Below are 18,088 nucleotides of genomic sequence, written 5' to 3'. Positions count from 1 at the left end.
CTTAGTCCATAGAAGCACTAATTAATTTTATTTTTCATCATCTCTATTTTAAGTAATGGTGGGGGTTGTCGTGGCTTTTTGTTTGTTTGTTTGTTTGTTTGTTTGTTTGTTTGTTGAGACAGGGTTTCTCTGTGTAGCCTTGGCCATCCTGGGCTCACTTTGTAGACCTTGGTAGACTAGGCTGGCCTCAAACTCATAGAGATCTATTTGCCTCTTCTTCCCAGAGTTCTGGGAGTAAAGGTGTACACCCGGATCTGTCTTTGATTCCCCCACCCCCTTGAATACACTTTTTGGGAATCTTGTTTTTCACACTTTAGTTTCTACGGACTGATGTTTGTGCTGCACCATAGCTAGGTGGTTAATTTCTGGGCTATTTCAATCTTTCAGTCTCTTCACTCTCTGGCTCATCGTGACTGATTTTATCTTCACTGTGAGCATATTTTAAGAAACTACAAATGGAGCCACTGAGTTGCTAAGTAGGAAGCTGACAGGGAAAACTGTGCTAAGAAGTGGAATTGCACAGCTTGCTGTGGCCCAGGCCATGTGCGCAGGAAAGCTGGAGCCCTGACTGGAGGCTTGCTGAAATAACCTTAGGATTTACCGTTTTTCTTGGACTCTGAAGAAAGGGAGTCTCTGAGGAATGATTGTGGTTGTGACTTACATTTCCTTAATGCTCAGTGATGGCTACTGTCTTTTAGCTTTGGACCCTTTGCATAAATTCTTCACAGAAATGTGTATTTCAGTAGAAAGAATAATCTTTTGAATGCATGTCCACATAAATTCGTGGGTTCTGCTTCTTCCCTTCTTACAATCATTTTTGATGGTGGACAAAAGGTGAAATCAGTAGCATAGAATCATTGTTTTCTGTTGAAGCTGTCTTCAGAGAAGGAGAGCCCAAGTTATGTATCAGGGCATGAACTGTCACTGATTACATGTCACTGTTTACCTCCATAACAAGAGCTGAGGCTCAGTCACAAGTGAGGTATGGAAGTGCCCTTTAACGCACTTTTGACAGCTTTACACAAATGGGCATGTGATCCCCCATGATTGATTAATTAGGAGGATAGAAAATAGTGGTTTGTGGTAGGAGGCATGTGCTGCCTTCCTTCCCGCCCTAGTAAGTATTTCCAGCTACACATCCTGTCACTCTGTATGGCTGGTGTCTGTACTCCCAGACAACTTTTCTGTTTACTGTCTGTCACCCCCTGAAGTGTAAACTGCCACTTTGTATGTACCTATAATGCCTGGCATATGGAGTCAAGTGTATTACAGATTTGATAAAAAAAAACTTTCTCGGTTAATAGGTAAAAGAGGCAGTGTAACTATGACCTTCTCTGTGTATTCATTAATTTGTTTTCCATTCTCTCACTTTTCTGATGTTTCATGTCAGCATGATGAAGAAGAACAAGAACTCAGTGGATGAGCAAGATGCCCTCTACATCCCACAGTCTCACAGTCTAGGACATCTTAGGAATATATTGGATAGAGGAGAGTATGCACCTTTTCTAGCTCCTCCCATATTGGAGAGCAATTTTACTCAGGTAAAAAGTGCTTACACTCTCAATTAGGTTATAGTAACGTCCATATTTCTCAAAGACAGTGAAATGTTGAGAATTGTTTGAATGTGATGAGGGACAGTAGGATATTACTAAAGGGAACAGTTTTGTAACTTTAAACAGCCCAAAATAATGAGTATTGCAGGGAAATTCACTTTAGATATTTCCAACAAACCCGTAGGCAAGAATTCTGTCCCAATTCTACTATAATTGTCATTCTAATATAATCTTAATGTTACACAAAATGATTTTTAGAACATACTATCACAGGAATGTATTCAGATCATTTATTTCTTGGAGTTTTATTTTTTCAAATTACATGTATTTATTTCATGTTTTTCGTGCATGTATGTTTGGTTGTGAGGTACCATGTAGATGCTGGTAATTGAACCCAAGTCCTCTGTAAGAACAGCAAGTGCTCTTAAAAGCTGAGCTATCTCTCTAGCCCCTTGACCTATATATATTTTTTAATTTTTTAACTTTTTACAATTTATTCATTGTATATCTGATTGTAGCTCCCGCCCTCAACTCCTCCCAGTTCCACCCTTCCTCCCTCCTTCTTCCCCTCTATCCCCTAACCCTAGTCCACTGAAAAGGAGAGTTCTCCTCCTCTGCCATCTACCCCTAGCTTATCAAGTCTCATCAGGACTGCCTGGATCCTCTTTCTCTGTAGGCTGTAAGGCCACATCGACAGGAGAAAGTGATCAAAGAGCCGGCAACAAAGTTCATGACAGAGGCAGCCCCTGCTCCCCTTACTCAGGAACCCACATGGAGACTGAGCTGACAATCAGTTACATCTCAGCAGGGGGTCCAGGTCCTCTCCATGCATGGTCCTTGGTTAGTGCATCAGTCTCTGCAGGACCCCGTGGGCTTGGATTTTTTTTTTTAAAGAAAAAAACCTAGGGCTGGAGATGATCTCAAAGGAAGAACCTTGCCTAAAATGCACAAAGCCTTGGTTTCAGTCCCTAGAGCCAGGTAGACAACCACCTCAGAAAAGCTATGAACTAAAATAAATCTTACATGTTCTGAAAGGGACTAGAGGTGCCATGGTTCATTTCCCCCCTTGTTTTCTGACCTTCCTTATACTGCTCTAGCAAGCAAGGGTGGTAGATCCATGCCTTTTTACCAAGAAACTCCTTTGCTGTTCTCTACAATCAGGTCAATCGGAGAGGTGAATCTATTTATGTGCATAACCGAGCAAACTGGGTGACCGTAGGCATCTGTTCTTCCAATCCCATGTTCAAGACCCCCAATGTGATGCTGCTTGCACATCTGACTCCAGAAGCTCAAAAAGAACCAGAGCCCCTCTTTAAAAGCCTCCTGGCGTATCCCCCTACAGAGAATCTGGTGCTCACCAGGTGAGTTACAAGGGCAGGAGGACAGTAATCTCTCTCGTGCTCTCCCTCTCTCTCCCATAGGGCTGAAAGTGAAAATGCTGATGGCAAGTGTTCCCGAGGAGCACTTCCGGTGCATGACTTTCTCAAATGACTCAGGGTGTCTCTAAGAGCATCCAAACAATGCTTTATGACTATGCCACTCAAAATGACAATTAAGTTTAAAAAAAAAAAAACAAAAAAACAAAGTAATGAGCACTGGAGAGTCAATAGACTGCCTCTCAAGAACATGTTTTTCCTCCCCATCATACCCTCACTTGTGTCAGAGTTCTTTCTGACCTCATCTCAGCCACTAACTTGGTCTATGATCTTGAGCAAGAAACTTAATTTAGGCCTCATTTTTAGACAACTTTATCACTATATATATTTGTTGTACAAAATAATGGGCTTCATTATGATATTTTGAAACATATACATATAAAATGTATGTTTATTTTCATATATGTGCATTAAGTACCTTGACCATATTCTTCCTTTATTATATCCTCTTTTGTCCCCCAACCCCATAACATTGGGCTTCTTTCTCATATAGTCCTCTTTTCCTTTCATGACTGTTATGTCTGTGTAATCACGTCTGTGTGTGTGTGTGTAAAAGAGAGAGTCTGTGTCATGGGTGTCATGGCATACATGTTGACATCAGAGGGCAACCTCAGGTGTCAGTCATCAACCTTCTACCTTGCTCAGAGACAGGATCCCCCTTGCTCACTGCTGTGTACACAGCACTAGCTACTCCAGGAGCATCCAGGGATTTTCCTTTCTCCGCTTGCCATTTCCCAGTAAGGGCAAGCTATGATTACAGATACTTGAAATACTGTGCCTGGCTTTTATCTGTTCTGAGAATCCAAAATTAGGTCATCAGGCTTACATAGCAAGTACTTTACCTCCCCACCTTCCTTTTAAAAATCCATATTCCTCATGAGAGAAGACATGTTACTTTGGTCTTTCTGAATCTGGCTTAGTTCATTTAACATGCTCTAGTTTTGGATATTTTCCTGCAGATAACATGGCATTATTCTTTATGGATGAATAAAGCTTCATTGCATGTATATACCTTTTTTTAATCTATCCATCTGTGGGTGGTCCTTGGTCTGATTCTGTAACTTGCCTGTTGTGACCAGTGCCCTAAAAACCACGGGCAAGCAGGTACCCCTTTTGTATGATGACTTGGATTACTCTGAATGTACATATCCAGGAGCGGTGTTGCTAGTTCATATGATAGTTTTGGCTTTTTAAGAGGAACCTCCACACTCATTTCCATAGTGACTACACTAACTTACACTCATGCCAACAGTACATAATAAAGCTTTCCATTTTCTCCTGCATCATTGCCAGCATCTGTTGTTTTCTTTATGGTAGTAACCATTCTGACTGGGATGATATGAAATCTCAATGTAGTTTTATTTCAATCCTTAGACATCTAAGTTTCAACACTGATTATATTTTATCTTTTATTTTAGTGTGTGTGTGTGTGTGTGTGTGTGTGTGTGTGTGTGTGTATGTATCCACAAATCCAGTATCTGAAGACTTAACATTTTTAGATTCAGTCTGTCCTTCTTTACCATGTGAGCTCCTGGGATTGAACTCCGGTCATTGAGCTTGGCTTGTAGGCATCTTACCCTCATGAGCCATCTCACCAGCCCTTCACCTCACTTTTAGGATTAATTAGAATGGGCAGTTCCTCACGATAAATGACATTCTGATCATTTAGTAACACCAGAGTCTTAGACACATGATTAACATGAAATGACTCTCAGGAGCTTTCACTCTCACCTATTTGGGATACAAGGTCATTGACTGTCTCATTCTCCAAGCTGTAAAAGTGTTTTTATAGTTCTCCAACTGGGTCTTTGTATGATGTTTCGTTTGCATTTGTTTGTAGGTTTCTCCCTCTGCAGTTTGTGACTCTTTCTGTGCACAGTGCTAAGAACATGTGCCTCAAAGTAAAGCTGATAAACGGCCGCGCCTACTATTTACAGCTCTGTGCCCCTGTGAATAAACAGGACACCATATTTTCTCAGTGGGTGGACCTCATCTCCCTCCTGAGTCAGGAGAAATTTAGAACTTCCAGACTATCAGAGGTCTCAAGCCTCTCAGAACTAACAAACAGCACAGACATCACAGGCTCAATGAACATCATGGACATTACCGCTTTCACAGAGCTGCAGACCATTCACTCGCAGGCGCGCATATACTCTGGTAACGTCATGGAAAGTGCAGACTTCTCAGAATTTACTGATGTCACTGATATCACAGATGTCACTGATGTCACAGATATCCCGGAAAATGGGGTCACAGAGGTTCCAGATATAAAAATTGTCACAGAAGTCACAGAAGTTATAGAAGCTGAAGAGTCCACAAACCTATCAGGGGTCACAGTAGTATTTGAAAATGACGATATAAAAAAGGCCAAGCAGGAGGAAAAGGTATGTATTGTGGAATATTTCATTCTTTAGTGATCGAGCATGAGAGCTGAAACCATATTCTTCGTTAACACTGATGAGAAATGCTAAAGAACCAACTCACAGTAACATGGTTTTAACAATGGGCTCAATCCCTGAGCCCAGTATAAATCATTAGATATTCTCTGAAATAGTGACTATTCTCCCAGTGTCAGAAAGTGGCAGTGTGACAGGAAGAACGTGGGTGTCAGAATCTGAAGGCCTGGGTTAGAACCTTAAACCTACATATATTACATACATGGCAGGCTGAACTGCCAAAGCTGTGCAAGATGTGATGTCATCACTCCTAAGGTGAGAGAATACTTAAATGTGAGAATGGACTGACAAGTCAATGAAAAAAGGTGATGGCAGAAATTAGAACATAAAAAAAGTTAATGACTTTAGAAAAAGCCAGGAAGTACCAAAGGAAAAAAATAGAATGCACTATGAAATTCACTCGTAAATCCTGAGTACCACATTAGGAAGTGAGGACTCAGCAAACTTTGAGTTAAGTAACAGAGCTTTTTCTAGATCAAAATTACAGGTTGAAGAGATGGAACAGCAGTAGAAAGCACTTCCTGTTCTTACAGAAGACCCAAGTTCAGTTCCCAGAACCCACACCTACAGTTAACAATGGCCTATAACTCCATCTCCAGGGAGCTGATGCCCCTGTCAGCCTCCACAGGCACCTGAACACGTCTCCCCACCCTGCTCTCTCACACAAACACAAGCAGACACAGAGAGAGAGAGACAGAGACAGAAAGAGAAATTAAAATATTTTAAAATATATTAATCTGGTGGCATGATGGATTATAGAGATAGATCAATTTGAAGACGAGTGAAAAATCTGTGCTAGATCCTTGATACAAACAAGATGATGGTTGAGGACAGACATTTCACAAAGGAAACCACTCATAAGTAATAGTAAATAATAGCAAAGTAATGAAAGTATGAGAACAGCCTAAATGTCTGCCTAGGTCAGCCAGGCCAACTCAGAACTACCAAGAGCAAGTCCCATTCTTACTCATCTTGTTTTAGGGGCTCCCAGAGCATCTGTCAAGCTCACATCAAAAGCCTGTTACACAAATTAGTGTTGTGTGCTTGTTAAAATTGTTCAAAAATGTTTCCTGGCCTGAAATGATGTTCATAATGTACAACTGAGGAAAAATATGATCTCTTGGATATAGAAGTCCATTGATACATACACACTAAAAGAAAAAACAGGGGCTGGGGAGATGGCTCAGTTGATAACTGCTCACTGCACAAGAATGAGGACCTGAGTCTGATTCCTGGCACCCAAATAAAAAGCTGGCCATGGTGGCACACACTTGCAACCCCAGCACCAAGGATGCAGAGATGGACAGACTCCCTAGGGCTCACTGGCTAGCTTGTCTAACCTAGTCAGTGAGGACCAAGTCCCATCGAGAAACACCATCTCAAAAGATAAGGTAGAGAGAGAAGATGCCCATGTGTATGTCTGGCCTCCACGAGGACATTGCACACACATGGACATGCACTTGAACATATACGTGCACACACACATATACACGCATGCACACACATACATACACATACTGTGAAGAGCAGTTTGTCTCTACATTGAGGGAGTATGTGCAGTCGATACCTTATTTGCGCCTCTGAATTCTGTTTCCTATGCTATAGGTAAATACTTTAAATAGGAAATATCCAAATAGCTTGTCACAGTTTTTAGTGACAGGAAGGAAATTCTGATGGTAATTTTTCCCAGGCCTGGTGGCACAAGCCGTAACCACAGCTACTGAGAGCATCAGAAGCCTGTGAGCCCGAGGCCTGCCCAGACCACAGGATGAGCTCTAGACCGGCCTAAGAACTTTGTGAGACCTCAGCTCAAAAAAACCAATCCTCAGTGCTGTAATAAGTACACAGATGTAAAATGTTAGACTACAAGTGTAGGTGACAGTTTCAAAACGCAAAGTGAAAAGTCGGATGGAAATTAAGTGTGGCAGAGGAGCCATTGTTTCTGGGCAGTGTTGCCAGGCAAGGAAGCATTTCCTAGTTTCCACTTCATTCCTCAAAGGATCTTCTTTTTATGTGTGTGGATACTTTGCTTGCATGGATGTTTAGGCACCATCTGTGCAGTGCCTATGGAGGCCAGCAGAGAGCATTGGATCTCGGGGGACTAGAATTTCAGACAGTTGTGAGCCACATATGGGTGCTGAGAATTGAACCTGGGTCCCCTGGTATAGCAGCTGGTGTTCTTAACCACTGTCTCTCCAGACTCCCCTTACAGTCTCTTAAGTTGTCTATAGTAAACCCACATTATTTTCATTGTAAGAAAAAAAAAAATGAAGTTTTCTCTTTGGACACTAGATTACTGCATAGTCTTTCTTTGGTTTTTTTTCTTGTTGTTGTTTTGGTTTTGATACATATTTATACCTTGCTATAGTAGTCCAGATTGTCCTTGAATTTGCAGTTCCTGCTGGAACTGCAGGAATGTGCCTCTAGGTCCAACAGTACTAGAATGGACCAGTACTGGCTGTGGGAGGAAGAAAGGCAGACATGAAGAATGTTAGAGACACAGGTATGGAATTCTCTGAATGACTGTACTGAGGCCCACATGAGGCATTTTGACCATTCTGATGTGATCACTGAGAGACCTGGAGAGGTGGTATATGACAGAAAGACAATAAAAGCACAGGAGGGGTTTTAGAGAATTGCATTTTAGATTAGGCTGAAATTCTTGAAAAACATCATCATCATTATTATTATGAGCCCCAAGTCCCCATTACCTATCAGATGCTCCTAAGAACAACCTGACAGAAGAGTGGATGGCAAAAGATTTCTAGAAAACCTTCCTTAGCCTGTAATTTGAAGATAAGTGTTGTCATTAGACACTAACCGTCTGGTGTGAGGTGACGCTGGTGTATGGCACTCAGACCTGAATGTTCTGCATCAGGCCACAGTGGCACAGGCATCAGGCACGTTTCCATGCCACCAGCCTCCACACTTGCCCAGACTCTTCTCCATAGCCATGCAACACTATTCCTTGCTCCCTGTCTCTGGACATGTGAGCACTCAGTAAGTATGATGAAATGACCAGAAACTGCTCCATAAACAATGTTTCTACATGATGTTCTTCTGTTATCTGATTTGCCCCTGCTTGTTATCTCCCAAGGAAAATATCCTGAAGCATGGGTGTCTACGAGATACAAAGAGTAAGAATGAGTTCAGAGAATCCCCCAAACATGTTACCATCTCAAACCTAACACTGACTTTTCAAGGGGAAAGGTGTTTTCAGACAACTCTGACGCCTATAAAAAGCGAGAACATACCCAATGAAACGCGAGATAAAACCTCTGAAGAAAAGATGACTGATCTTCGAAATGCACAACTCAAGGCCACAGAATCCAGGTCAGTAGCATGGGAAAGTGCTGTGGGCATTCTAGGGTGTACACCATGTACACAGAGGTATGCTTGCTTCCCTGCAACTCAGGCATTTGTCTCTGAAGATTCCCAGATAGATACAACGTGACAGAATGATGATGTAGGCACCTCTTAGCCATCCATTTTTGGCTCAGCCTTGACTAATCTTTATTTCCATACCAGTGTCTTGTGCTACTCAGCTGGTATTCTGGCTGTTGGCCTAATGCCAAAAGCATGTGTTTCAAGAAATAAGCAGAAGCACAGGGCTCATATTTGGGAGCTTGGAGTGTTGACTTCTAGAAAAATGGTGGGCACTTTTATCTCTATACTTACCTACACTTTCCTCTACAGAGCCTCTATATATCCCTTACACATCTCTGTACTTCCAATTATATGAAAACAACTATTTTCATTAATACCTCTATTGCAAACCGATTGCAAACTAAATGTGAGCAGAGAGAGCCACAGCCACTTCCGCATTCTTATCCTGTCTGTTCTAAACAAGCTAGCCAGGGTTACATAGTGAAACCTTGTCCAGTGTCCTCTTCTGGACTCTGAGGGCACCTGAATTCATGTGTGCACAACCCCCCTCTCCCAACACACACATATACAAATTTTTAAAATAAGAAAAACAATAAATTAATAAAAAATAAGTAACACGAGTCTTTAAAAAAGAAAAAGTATCTACAGTAAGCTACAACAAAGATCAATTCTTTAATCATCAGCTATGTTCAAACTGTGACTTCTTCCCATCCTGCTATAGAAATAAAGCCCCATTGTGTGTGTGTGTGTGTGTGTGTGTGTGTGTGTGTGTGTGTAATGAGCTCTTTTAGCTTGTAAGTCCTCAGTTCTGCAAACTTTATTTCTCCTAGTGAGTGTATGCTGTGTCCCAGGTGACTTCCTGATTAGCCCTTCTTTAGTGCTCATATGGATCACCTGTAGGTTTTAATTTCAAGACACTATGCCCCAATAATTACTTTCCTCTTTTGGTTGTATCCTTGATATGTATTTTTACAAGTCAAGGGGATTTATTGTGTGGATCGGCAGTTGGTTGCAGGAAAGCTCCCCCCCCCACACACACACAGCATGAGTATAACAGCTATCCAATGAGAAGCAACTGAAAACTGCTTAACTTGTTTTTTCCCCTTATTGTGTTTACACTTGTTTATTCTGTGTTTGTATGCTAATGTACGGAAGTCACTAGGTTCTCTCCTTCCATCTTGTAGGTCTCAAGGGTCATCGTTAGGGTTGGTGGCATGTGCTGAGCCATCTTGAAGGCCCAAAGCATATTTTCCAAGTGTGTGTCTGTCTTCTGAAGTCAAGTTACTGTTTCTATCTTGAAACAATTTCACTGGAAATTTTATGAATTGTCATCAGTTACTTAGAAAGATAATATTTTTCTTTTCCCATTTTGCTTATATCTATATAAGAATATTATGCAAAATGATTTATTGGCAGATATTTGTAATTATTAGGCAGATTCTCTCAAAGATTCATACTTTAGTTGTCGGCCCAAGTGTACCCACCTACACACTTTTTCTTTTTTGTCTTCCTTAAATCACTGCTTTGTCTCTCTTTGTCCCTCTCACCATCTCAAATTTATTCACAGCACATTCCTAGCTGGCATAATACATTTTGTTTGTTTATGATCTGCCTCCTCCACCAGAATAAAGCACTTCAAAAGACAGGAACTTGATTGTTTTTACTGTTTATTCCCTGTTCTGAATGTATACGAGGTGCCTGGTAAATATTATCAAGCAAATGAATCATACTTTGCCACTGAACATTACTTTTGTTGCTTCAATGAACAACAAAAAAAGAGAACTCTCCTGTGTAAGTGAGGCAATGATATAATTTCCTTTTCTTCTAGCTTATTTTAGTTTAAAAATCATATATTTTTCCATCTTGTTTTGTTGGTTACAGAATAAATCTGTAACATTTCCTTTTGCTTCTCCATGCTTCTTTTGAACTCAGGTCAGTTTGAATCTACTTTATACGTGTTAAACTTTGTACTGATATCTTTGGGGAAAGAGTGCTGGGGATCGAAGCAGAAACTCACACATGCTAATAGTACAACTTTACACTAACAGATGTTTCCCATCTTGAAGGTTTCATAATTCCATTTGTATAGGTCTAGGTCTCTTAGGGCCCTCACTAAATATTTGAGTTTTTAATTTTTTTTCAATTATCTTTTTTTGTTTAGTGTGTGGGTGAGGATGTGTACATGTATTTTATAGTCAAAGGAAAACTGTCAACTCCAACTTGGAACTTGCTATGTAGACCACATAGCTCTGAAAAGAAATCTACCTGTCTCTGGCTCTCAAGTGCTGGATTAAAGACCTACAGCACCACACCTCATCACACCACACACATCATCATCATCATCATCATCATCATCATCATCATCATCATCATCATCGCTTAGTTCTTATGATTTTTATAAATCATAAAAACTTATGATTTTTATGGGGTGGGACAAGGAATGAATGTATCAGGATGCATGTGTGCAGGTCATAGGACAACTTGTGGGAATTGCTTCTCTCTGGGGATCAGACTCAAGTTTTCAGGCTTAGCAGCAGGCGCCTATAACCTCTGAACCATCTCACCAGCATCCTTGTTTTGTTGTTTGTTTGTTTGTTTGTGTTTTTGGTTGATTGGTTGGTTAGTTGGTTTTTGAGACAGGGTTTCTCTGTGTAGCTCTGGCTGTCCTGGATCTCACTTTGTAGACCATGTTGGCCTCGAACTTGGAGATCTACCTCTGACTCCCACCCAGCCCGGATCCTTCTCTAGAGTATGAGAGGGATCTGGAGACAGCTAATGCCCTTGATGGAGGGCATCATATTCCCTGGACCTGGAGTTACAGATGGTTGTGAAATCTCTATGTGTGTGCTGGGTTTTTTGGGAAAAAAAAAAAAAATTAGCCAATGCTCATAACTCATGAGCCATCTCTCCAGCCCCAAAGGGAGCTGAGAAGGAACATTCATTTCTCTCTTTTTGTTTTTTTGAGACCAGGTCTCACTATGCAGCCCTGACTGTCCTAGAACTCCCTATGTAGACCAGACTGGCCTCAAACTCAGAGATCCATCTGCCTCTGATTCTCAAATGCTGGGATTAAAGATATGCCACCAGTGCCCAGCTGGGTTTTTGAATTTTTTTTTTTTTTGTAAAAAATAAAAATTACAAAGATAACAGTATGAAAAGTGCTCTGTAGTCCCAGGTTTTGTTAGTTCCACTATATGATGAACTGTGAATTCCTACATAAGCAGCAAAATAATGGAATTTTAAAATACAAAGACACTGTAATTTAGCAAATCTTAAACTCTTCAAGGCTTTCCCCATTAGCTTTCTATGCATTAATCTACTAACTACTAAGAAGAAATTAATAAGGGAAAAAAACGAAACTAAATTTTTATTCTAAGTAATCCTCTTGAGGTTTTGTCCCATGGGACATAGTTGTATGAAGAATAGTTTTGGAAAGCCATGGGCTCCTTTCTGCTGCCTGTTTGCACTGGGAAAAAAATTAGTAGCTAGTGTCTAATTTGAGAATGCTAATTTCAAAGGAAAGATGTAATATTTTAAGAATAGAATGGAATTCCCCTACTCTTTATTCCAGGGGCATTTGTGGGATTCAAGCAGGAAAGTGAGGTTGACAAATACATTATATATATATGGAGGAAAGGAGGTGGGGAAAGAATATTATTGAGTAGACATAACTTTTTTAAAAAGATTTGTTGATGTTATTTATATATATGTTATTTTCCCCCTAAGACCATTAATTCCAGGGACAGTTTATAATTGTTTGTTCTGGAGTGCAAAATTTTTTAAAAGCTAAACGGTGACCTTGCTGAATAGTGTGCTTCTCTGGGCACTGCTGTTTAAAATGCAAAGTAAGCAATTTATCCCATGTGGAATAAAGAGAAAGGAACCAAGCTTTTCTCCATTGTCACAGGGGGTCTTAGAGTGATGAAGAACTTACTTCATTGAAAGTCTTTCATATACAAAGTGCTGCTGTAACCCTTTGTTTTGACCAGGATAACAGGTCTATTTTAATTTGCACCTGTTTTGTAAGGCACATTCTCTTTGTATTGTCTCTTGACAATTTTTGTCATTAATCTCTGCCTTCAATCTAAATCATCAGACCTATTGGCACAGCTATGTGAATCCTTTTTTGGGAAATTCCAGAGAATTAGTACTTTAAGTCTAGTTCCTGAAAGATCCATTGTAGAACATAAAGTGAATGTATCTGCCTAACCCCTTGCAGGAGTCCTAACCGCCTCTATAAGATTACATAGGTAGGGAAAGTCTAAGGGTAACTCTTCAACAGATTCTCCTGCGCCCCACCAAGAGGGGAGCACTGGGCAGCAATGGGTGGAAATGCCAGCAGCCTGTGACTGGTGAGAAATGGAATAACAGCAGACTTTATGCTATTACCTACAATCTGATTTTGCGGCTTTTCTGAGCTGAATAACCTGCAAATAAACAATCTTACCCTGGTACAATCAATAACAGTCTAGGCTTGTTAAGCACAGCTCATTACTACTCACAATGCATTTGGAAAATGACTAGTTATCTCAGACCCAGCTATTCTCTTCTAAATATCTGTGGTCATGGTGGCAACTCTTTGAAATGTGCTGTTTATTTTCACAGGAGTACAGGAGCGGATTCAGACACTACAGGTAAGGAACAAATTCCAAGACACGTTTTATTGTGCTCTTCAGAAGACAAGAGTCATTCAGGGTTCTTGGAACAGTAAATGGTTAGGAATAAAGGGCTCCAGCTCGACTTTCTGATGCCTTCCCATTCTAAACACTACACTGGAGAGACTCTACCAAGCCCATCTTCAGACTCTTTCAAATGTGTGGGTCACATTTGACTTCCCAGTTCCCTGAGTCTAATCCATTAGGCATGACCCTCTCCAAGGTGAGCTCTACAGGTGGATCCAACCCACAGCAGCAACAGAACCTCCTATTCATGTGTACTTTTGGAGAATATTTTTGGTAAATTAAAATCACTCAACTCCCCCTTTCTTCCCACTAGTATCTTTAGCCTAACACTCACTGAAGGGTGACTTGTTTAATGTTTAGGTATGGAGATTTCCTCTCTGCACATTCCCATGTCTTAAAGGATCTTTCACTTCTAATAACAAACGTGTGACCAGGAAGTTGTCATATAGGATAACAGGAAATTGTGCCCTTTGCTGACTGCTGACTCACCTCTAGCTACCACTCTCCAACCTGTGAGCTGGAATAAGCCTTGGCTACATCGTACTCATAAAAATATACAATGGAAAGAACACCGAGGAATATTTAACTTGGTTTAAGTGGAGAGGAAAAAAAATGACATGTGAAGACATTTGTAGTCCTATTTAAAAGAGTCAGTTCTACCAAGAAAGGAGGTGGGGAAAGAATATTATTGAGTAGACATAACTTTTTTAAAAAGATTTGTTGATTTTATTTTATGTATTTGAATGTTTTGAATGTATGTACACCATGTGTGTGCATGATACTGGGAAAGTTCAGAAAAGGGCATCAGATGCCCTTGGAACAGCTGTGAGCCATGAGGTGAGTGCTGGGAACTGAAACAGCAACAAGAGTTCTTAACCACTGAGCCACCTGTCCAGCTCAATATAGTATAGAGTTTTACACAAGTGGGGTTTATTTTTATATTTTCTCGTTGGGCATCAGTATCTAAAATGCCCACTGAGCTTCACCACAACGTGGGATCTGTGTCTGACTACAGTGTTGAACCAGAGAGCACCATAGAGAAATGCACTTCTGTAAAGAAAATGCAAGATGGGGACTGGAGAAACAGCTCAGTAGTTGAGAATGTCTGTTACTCTTTCAGAGGATTCCAGTATGATTCCTAGTTCCTAGGTTAGGCAGCTCACAACTGCCTGTGATTCAAGCTATAGGAACTCTGATACCTCTGGCCTCCATGGGCACACACATGGCATATACTCTCTCACACACACACACATACACATTACAAATAAGAAAATGCAAGATCTCCCTTTTAGTTTGTAGAATTTTCACTCATCAGCTTCCACCACTAACTATATTTTGTATAGAGGTCAAGACACTAAAGTTTTAGAAACTGCAGAGTTAGCCTGTTCAAGTAACACAAACAAGTGTCCTTCTTGCCTTTATCCTCCTTGGTTGCTAAAGGCAAGGTCCATCTAATGACAGCCTGTCTGCTAATAAGTGTCACCAACTTGCCACTAAAGATAGAGACAGAACTAGGTTTAGTCAGCTATGGATGCGTCCAGTTCATGCAGGGTACTAATATGGTTGTCTTTATCTGACATGTGACTGTCTTCTATAAACACAATGTTTTTCAACTGCACAAGCACATTAGTGATGCTTATGTATTTTATATGAAGTACTTTGGCAGATGCAGGAGAGATTAGACAAAAATATCAGGCAAGTTAACTGCTGTAAGACTGTGTTAGCCAAAGAGAAGCCACTGAAAGACAGAGAAGTGGTAATGTTCGCATCAGATTTTAAGATGGTTCTCTATGGACTAAATTTCTGAGAGAAGTTACAGAAAGAGCACAGAAAGAGCAAGTAGGAAGTTTTCCTAACAGTCAAGGTGGGGGATGTTAAACAGTCTTTAACAGAAGCAGTCAGAAGTAAAACAAGGATATGTATATATAGTCAGAGTCACTATTGACAGAGGCTGGCACTAAAGTACTTGAAGCATGAGGATATCAGTTCAATCCCTAGAAGCCACATAAAAAGCTGGCTGTAGCAGTAAATACTAGTAATCCCAGCACTAGGCAGAGACTGGAGGATCCCGGCAGCCACTGATCAGCCTAGCTGAATCTGCAAGACCCAGGCCATGAGAGGCTGTCTCAAAATCAAGGCAGACATCTCCTCAGGAGACACCTGAGGTTGTTCTCTGGCCTCCACATGTACACATATGCACACATACACTTACATACATGTGCAGCCACGACACATGTGTGCACACACAGAATCATTGTCAGTCTGCCTGTAGAAACAAGAGACAAGGACAATTTGGGAGACAGTATGACTAGGATATATAAGTCCATGAAACAATCTAAAAAAGGGAGTCAGAGGGAATATTGAAATGCTGAAAAAAAGGCAGTTGAACACTGACGCTGAGTCATAGGCCACAGGCTTTAGTTCTAACCCTACTTTCTCCATTACATGAAAGTGTCATTTAACTTCCTCTGTGTATGGCTGGGCTGTTGGGCTGAGGAGTTTTTTGACAGTTATTATTTTGACAGTTATGATTCTAAAAGCTAATAGCTTGTATTGCTGATAGCCCATTTCTGTAAGGCTAGCAGGCACCTTAAAGTGGGTGTCTTGAACATCAGGGACTAAACACAGAAACAGCAAAGGAGTAGCAAAAGTCCACATGGCACAATATACAATGTGGCGTGCAGGTTGGCGCAAAGCATTAACTATTTTCCCTGTTTGTTTTCTTTCACATGCTTTCCCATTTCTTTCTTCTTTCCTCTCCCATGTCTTCCCATTTTTCTTACTTAGGCTTATCTAGTTTTTCAGTTTTCCCCCTGATTAGCATTTCTTTCCCCCTTTTCACCCTCCTCTAAATCATGTTTTCTCCTTCCACAAACTCTTAACATTCATTATTACTGTGCCTCAAGAAGGCAAAGACTACCACATCCTAAACCCTCATTCTATTAAATCCAGTAAAAAAAGACTAAAGATGTGTCTGTAATTCTAATTTTTAGGTAAAGCCAGAATAATAAGGCAGCCCAAAGAAGGAAAATAGATTCCTGGTGCTGAGCTAGTCTAATTCTTCCTCTCCCAGCTACTAGGCGGTGCTAGCTGAAAACAGTTATTTGGTTCATCTCCACAATCTCCACGTACCTCTGCAGTGGAAGGAGGTTACATTCCTTCTTTCTGAACAACGTGTTGTGGAAAGTGGCACTTCAAATGCACTGTGTCTATAAGCAAGGCCAAATAGTGACATGGCAGATCCCAAGCCAGACCTGTCTCTTTGGACCTGAGTCCATCTCTCTCCTTTCTTGACTTTTAATTTCTTACCTTTCAAGGCTTCATTCTGCTCAGCCTTTCTATAGTGATCCCAAATGGTAGGCTTTTCTACGATGCCACAGTATTTTTCCTAGATGAAAAAGAACTAGACCAAAGACAGAGGTTGGAGAGGAAAAATCATATACAAAGCACTCAGTTTCCTTCCCACCCCACCTGCTTTTTTTTTTTTCCCCCATCTTCCTGTTCAATATTACAAATCAAGTTCTAAGCAGCCAGGCTCATTCCCTGTTTGTGAACCACAAACTGAAAATAAATGGGAGGGGAAACCCCAGAAAGGACCACATTTGTGAACCAGCAGTGAACTGCCCTGGAAAGGACATAGACAAGTGGCGAGGTGGTTAGAGCATCATTTGAATTTGAGACCCAAATTAAGTTTTCTCCTTGTGTGCCCTTTTCTCTCTTGTCTTTGGCCCTCCTTATTTTCCACCTCTTCTCTAATAATATCTCTTCCATTTTCCCTCACTCTTACTCCTCTTCCCCTCTGGCTCTCTCTTCTCATATCAAATTCTCTTCATTTCCTCAACCTTGAACCCCATCTGTCTGCCCCTTTCTCAGGGGGACTGCACACAGGACAAGTAAAAGAGAAAAAGTCACATTCAATGGGAAAACCTGTTGGATGACCTAAAGGTGAGTTTTTAATATGGTAAGTCTCTGTAGATTTAAATGATAGACATTGACACTCTCAGAAAACTGTAGTAAGTTGACTCTTAACATGAATATCATTATGTTTACTGTAGTAACAATGGAGGTGGAGTTTTAAATAAAGAGGTAGAACTGTGGAGGGCTTTGCTGTGGCTTCTTCTCTAGACTCTTCTCAGGGGCCAGTTGGCATCTCCAGCAGGAGGCAGAACAGAGGGGTCTATTAGTGGCACTGGAAGAGAATTACATGCTGCTACAACTACATGGGAGTTATTTCTCTCTTTATACTGGTGGTCCCGGGGATTGAACTCTGGTTGTCAGTCTTGCCAGCAAGCTCTTTTATCTGAGCCATCATGCCTGTACATAGATTTTTTACTTTTTTATGTTATGAAGAAAAGCTTCATCATAGTTTTGTTATTTTTATTTTTAGTATTATTTTTATCTTTAGTGGTTCTTGGGGATAAATCTAGGGCCTTATACATAAGTGCTCTATTACTGTTCTACATGCCAAGGTTTTAATTTTTTCATTTTAATATTATTTTTTAGACTTTTTATGTGTATGAGTGCTTTGTCTGCACTATGTACATGTCTTTGTAGGTTGGGTAAAGGCATCAAAT

At 40.6% G+C, this 18,088-nt stretch overlaps 1 protein-coding gene across 1 annotated transcript; it reads left to right on the top strand.

The window, feature by feature from the left end:
* The first annotated feature begins 1,391 nt into the window (after positions 1-1,391).
* On the top strand, positions 1,392-16,366 carry Garin2 (golgi associated RAB2 interactor family member 2). The gene is made up of 6 exons (XM_055595517.1): positions 1,392-1,541; positions 2,715-2,914; positions 4,830-5,373; positions 8,543-8,778; positions 13,438-13,466; positions 16,302-16,366. The coding sequence occupies exons 1-6, from the start codon at positions 1,392-1,394 to the stop codon at positions 16,364-16,366; spliced, it is 1,224 nt and encodes a 407-aa protein (XP_055451492.1).
* Positions 16,367-18,088: the final 1,722 nt, after the last annotated feature.

Source organism: Psammomys obesus, unplaced genomic scaffold (genome assembly GCF_907164565.1).
Source record: "Psammomys obesus unplaced genomic scaffold, mPsaObe1.curated_primary_1811, whole genome shotgun sequence".
Classification (NCBI taxonomy): Eukaryota; Metazoa; Chordata; class Mammalia; order Rodentia; family Muridae; genus Psammomys; species Psammomys obesus.
This window is presented reverse-complemented; position numbering and strand designations above follow the sequence as displayed.